This window comes from Formica exsecta, unplaced genomic scaffold (assembly GCF_003651465.1).
Source record: "Formica exsecta isolate Colony F162 unplaced genomic scaffold, ASM365146v1 scaffold1327, whole genome shotgun sequence".
NCBI lineage: Eukaryota > Metazoa > Arthropoda > Insecta > Hymenoptera > Formicidae > Formica > Formica exsecta.
The window spans coordinates 131,590-136,381 of NW_021848660.1; the positions used below are offsets into that span (position 1 = coordinate 131,590).

A 4,792-nucleotide genomic window follows, 5' to 3' on the forward strand; every position below is an offset into this window, starting at 1 on the left:
TAACTTAATGCCATCTATGAAAATCGGGCACGAACTTATGCAATCATCCAATATATATATATATAGAGAGAGAGAGAGAGAGAGAGAGAGAGAGAGAGAGAGAGAAATGCATAATTATTGAAAATCATGAATAATTATATATTTTAAAACTCTTTTTGTAATTTAATAAGAAACTATGATATTTATTATATCCTATGTTTAATAAAAAATTATTTGAAAAAATATGTTATTTTTCAACTTCAGAAATTTAAAGCTTCTTTAAGATTCGAAACTCTTAAAATTTTAACAATGTAAATAGATAACGAAAGTATGCGATCATATGTGATTAATATGCTATACGATTAGTGTGCTATACCATATTTCAAGAAAAATGTGTATATAATGTTTAATAATATCACATTAAATCACCATGTAAAATTCAACAAAATATAAAACTCAGCACAAAATCTTACTTAATTGTAGTCTAATACAGAATATTCTCTACAGTATAAAATTACTATTATAATATTATATCTTTATAACTTATTGGAAAAAATATTAATATATTCACACAAATTTTTTTGTGAATACATTTACAATGATAAATATTTATTTATTTATCTATTTACTCACATTTTTACCTGAAATAAATAATATTTCTAAAACTGAAATTATATATTCGAATTGTCATTGTATAGTAAAACAAGATTTTATGATTTGCACATTTTATTCTTATAGTGCAATTAATGCAAATTAAAATATCTATTTTTTATCCATTTACAGGCAGCAGCCCTTCCTCAGATACGTTGGATCTGAGCTCGCATCACCCGCACTATCCTCATCACGATAATAATAATTCGATCAGTAGCCTCGCCGCATCCGGACATCCGCAGGAAATCGTGATGAAAGAGAAAAGCAAGAACGCTGCGCGATCGCGCCGCGTTAAAGAAAATCAGGAATTTGTAGAGCTAGCGAAGCTACTGCCTCTTCCAGCCGCCATAACGACACAATTGGATAAGGCCAGCATCATTAGACTCACCACCAGTTATCTCAAAATGAGAGCTGTTTTCCCTCATGGTAATACAAATTGCAAATTATTAAGAAGCTCGTATTATAAAACATTATTTCTCATTATTTCGTTATATGTGTGTTGTTATCTTGTGATAACAAGGTAATTGCTTTTTATGGTATTTTTTTACTCATTACAAAATGCAGATAAAAAAAATAAAAAAAGCAAAAAGAGAGAGAGAGAGAGAGAGGAAAAGAGAGAGAGAGAGAAATAAAAAATGATTATTAATGTAAATTACAATGCCATCCGCTTATCAGAAACAACCTAAACTCACCAGAATATTGTTACGCTATTCAAATCTCACCACAATAATTGAGCGCTAATAACCGCGAATTCATTTGTAACCTTTTTGTTTTTACCAGCCGTAAGGGTTGGTATTCGTGAATTTAGCCACCGGTCTCTTAGGCGCAAAGAGCAAATAGTATCGGATGAGATGGATGTGATTGCGCACTTAATGCATTGTTAGTCCTCGGCGCTTTGTAAGCAAAGCATGGGGGCCGTTATAGTGTTACAAAGGCCTTCCCCAGTTCGATTCTCCCTCTTACGACATCGACGAATTGAATTTCAAGTGGCTGCATCCCTCTAGAACGATCGCCCCGTCTTTATTCTCGGGAAAAAGAGACACGGCGTCCTCACGACAACGCTTTTAGGGGCGCTTCCTCGAACGCTTTGTTGAAAAGCGAGCGTAAAATTTTTTAAGAGACCGATTGCCGTCGATTATTACCACAAGATTTCCACAATCTTTTAACCAATCTAAAAAAAAAATTATCAAAGGTAATTTAATTTCTAGAAAGTGTGTAATTTATTAATTCATAATAACATCGATATCTCTCTCTCTCCCTCTCTCTCTCCCTCTTTCTCTCTTTCTCTCTTCAACGAATAACACAACAGAGATTCAAAGATAACATCGATACCTATGACAAATCTTGATAAAATTCATTGAAATGAGATTTATTTTTCATGTTTCCCAGACTTGTTACATCAGATTTCAATGATATAAAATTTTCGATGTAACACGGTGATAACGAAGAACTTTGAATCGAGACTGAAATCGTTTTCTTCTTTTGAGGTGGATCGAACTGTCTATCAAATGCACACTATTGTATATTGATCGTCAAAAAAGATCTGATGTGTCGTGTATTAAAATAAGATTGACGATGCGTCCAAGGAGTATGCCAGTTGACAATCAAACTCTAAAGAAATATACTCCAGAACATATAATGTCTGAATTACATTTATATGAACATAATACGTGGATATGAGCAATTCCCGAAATTTTTCTGAATATCACAGTGAAATTTAACGTAAAATAACTTATTAGCAAATAAATTAAACGCATTGACTGTGTCAATTTATAATTATGAAACATAAATGTTATATAAAATAAATTAAAATCGAATATTTTACTTAAAAAGAGAATCCGTCAGCAAAAGAGTGGCTAAATCAAGCTATTTCCCGTAGTCTTATATATGACAGAAAATGCTTCCGTTGCATGTATGCACGCCGTGATTAATGCGCAGACAAAGAACACATGCCATCATAGATTTAATTACACATTATATATGAAATATCACTATAAATATACATATTGAATAAAAGATAAAAAGGAAATTGTGTGATATTTTGGTTGAAATAAACATTGAAAATTTTCAAAGTAAGTTAAATTACAATATAGATAAATTAACAAATGATAAAAAAGATATATTTTGTTAAATTATGACAAATTATTTGAAAAATTTTATTTATAGAACACTAATAATTTATGAAAATACTATTACTCTATTACCGTCATTTTTAATATGAAAATTTAACAATAGTTATTTTAAGTGCAACATGTATGCGGCGGATACAATGTGTGTTGTTCAATATATTTTGCCTAGAAAAAGATATATTTTCGAAAAGGCATATGCTTGCATTCAATATAACAAGGAAGAAACTCATTTTTTAATTGAACCCAAATTTACCAGGTCTTGGAGACGAATGGGGCGCTGCACCGCCGCCTAACAATCCCTTGGAGGCAGCGATTAAGGAACTGGGCTCTCATCTTTTACAAGTACATAAATATCATTTATATTTCTATCGATTTATAATTTTAGCATTGATCTGGAATTTTCACGTTGAGAATACGTGATAATATTTTCTGCTCGCAAAATTTTAACGATTTAAAATGCAATGAGATTATATTACTTATTATACATTCGCGTACAAGTTGTGAATTAAAACTGTGATAACAGATGATTTCTGACTGCAGACACTGGATGGGTTTATATTCGTCGTGGCGCCTGACGGGAAAATTATGTACATTAGCGAGACAGCTAGCGTGCATTTAGGTTTGTCCCAGGTGGGAGATATCCCCTCATTTATTTAATTAATTAATAATGTTATTTTGGTAATATCGAGAAAAGCGGTTTTAGCAATCCATGCAACTACGTTTAATTATTGTATATTAGCATTTGATTCTATCATTTTTTCATAAATAAAAGTAAAAAAAGTTTTATCAAGAAAATATTAAAATAGATAAATAAATAATGTGAAAAAATATCTTGCATGCAATTCTCAATCAAATTTTTTCGCTCAAAATTACATTATTATGCGATTACGTAAAAAAATTTGCATTAATTCAGAAATTATTGACGATGATTACGATAACTGTTCGTATGTACAGGTGGAATTAACAGGGAATAGTATATTCGAGTATATTTATCCGGATGATCGCAACGAGATGATTTCCGTGCTGAATCTTCCCCAAAGCCCCGCGGATCTCGCGGGTTTTACATTCCCGCCGCCGAATTCGCGAGGAGAGATCGAGCTGGAACGTGCCTTTCTTCTCAGAATGAAATGCATTCTGGCGAAAAGAAACGCAGGTCTTGTCACGGAAGGATACAAGGTAAATAGAGATACAAAAAAACAGATTTTTTTTCAGAAAAAATACTTTTGCATATGTTAAATATTCTTGAAAATCACATTTATCATAATTCAGGAAGTATTAATACGTCTTATTAAATTTACAATTGAAACTAAAATTTTTTACTCTCCTCAAAAATGTATATATTCAAAAGTTTGATAATTATTTATATTAGAGCCGAACTTACAGATTTCAATGACCTTAATATATATTATCAAAGACACGGTCCTGAGTAACTTTCAAAAGGTTTTAGCCGTCGCTTGCAGTTTATTAAAAAGTTATAAACATAATAAGTTTGTGAGGTCGGCCATAATGTAAATCATTACCAAAAATTTTAATATTATAATTTTATTGATTATTGTAGTAAAAATGACAAGTATTAAGTATATAAATCAAGAAAATATTTTGTACATCTTGTTTTTTTTTTTTAAATATATGTCAAAAATTTTCAAAAACTGATCAATTTAAAGTAATAATTTCAAAAATCTAAAAACAGTCTAATATGATATTTTTATAAAAGCAAGAGAGTAGAAAATAATTATCAGTCTTTCTATAGGTTTCATAAGCCAATATTCACTACAAACAGAGTAAGCTCAAAAATGAAAGACGAACGCTTAAATGTATAAGCGACTTAGCGTAAGCATTCTTGTATAGTACGTATATAAAAAATTATAAAAAGAGAATAAAATTTATACTACACAGTAGCTAAATAGGGATGCTATTGTACCGGTCACGCGCATTCATAAAAAAAAAGCATCAAAGAGAGAGAGAGAGAGAGAGAGAGAGAGAGAGAGAGAGAGAGAGAGAGAGAAAGAGAGAGAGAGAGAGAGAGAGGGGAC

At 31.0% G+C, this 4,792-nt stretch overlaps 1 protein-coding gene across 4 annotated transcripts in view; it reads left to right on the forward strand.

Moving 5' to 3' along the window:
* Positions 1 to 4,792, forward strand: part of LOC115245838 (single-minded homolog 2) — a 43,596-nt gene that overhangs the window by 26,376 nt on the left and 12,428 nt on the right. For all 4 annotated transcript variants that reach the window (XR_003885605.1, XM_029824327.1, XM_029824326.1 and 1 more), the window contains exons 2-5: positions 763 to 1,056; positions 3,016 to 3,101; positions 3,300 to 3,389; positions 3,714 to 3,935. Coding sequence is in view for 3 of the 4 variants with exons in the window: in XM_029824326.1 (XP_029680186.1) it covers positions 763 to 1,056; positions 3,016 to 3,101; positions 3,300 to 3,389; positions 3,714 to 3,935 (692 nt within the window). In the remaining variant the exon portion in view is untranslated. The remainder of the gene's footprint in view (positions 1 to 762; positions 1,057 to 3,015; positions 3,102 to 3,299; positions 3,390 to 3,713; positions 3,936 to 4,792) is intronic.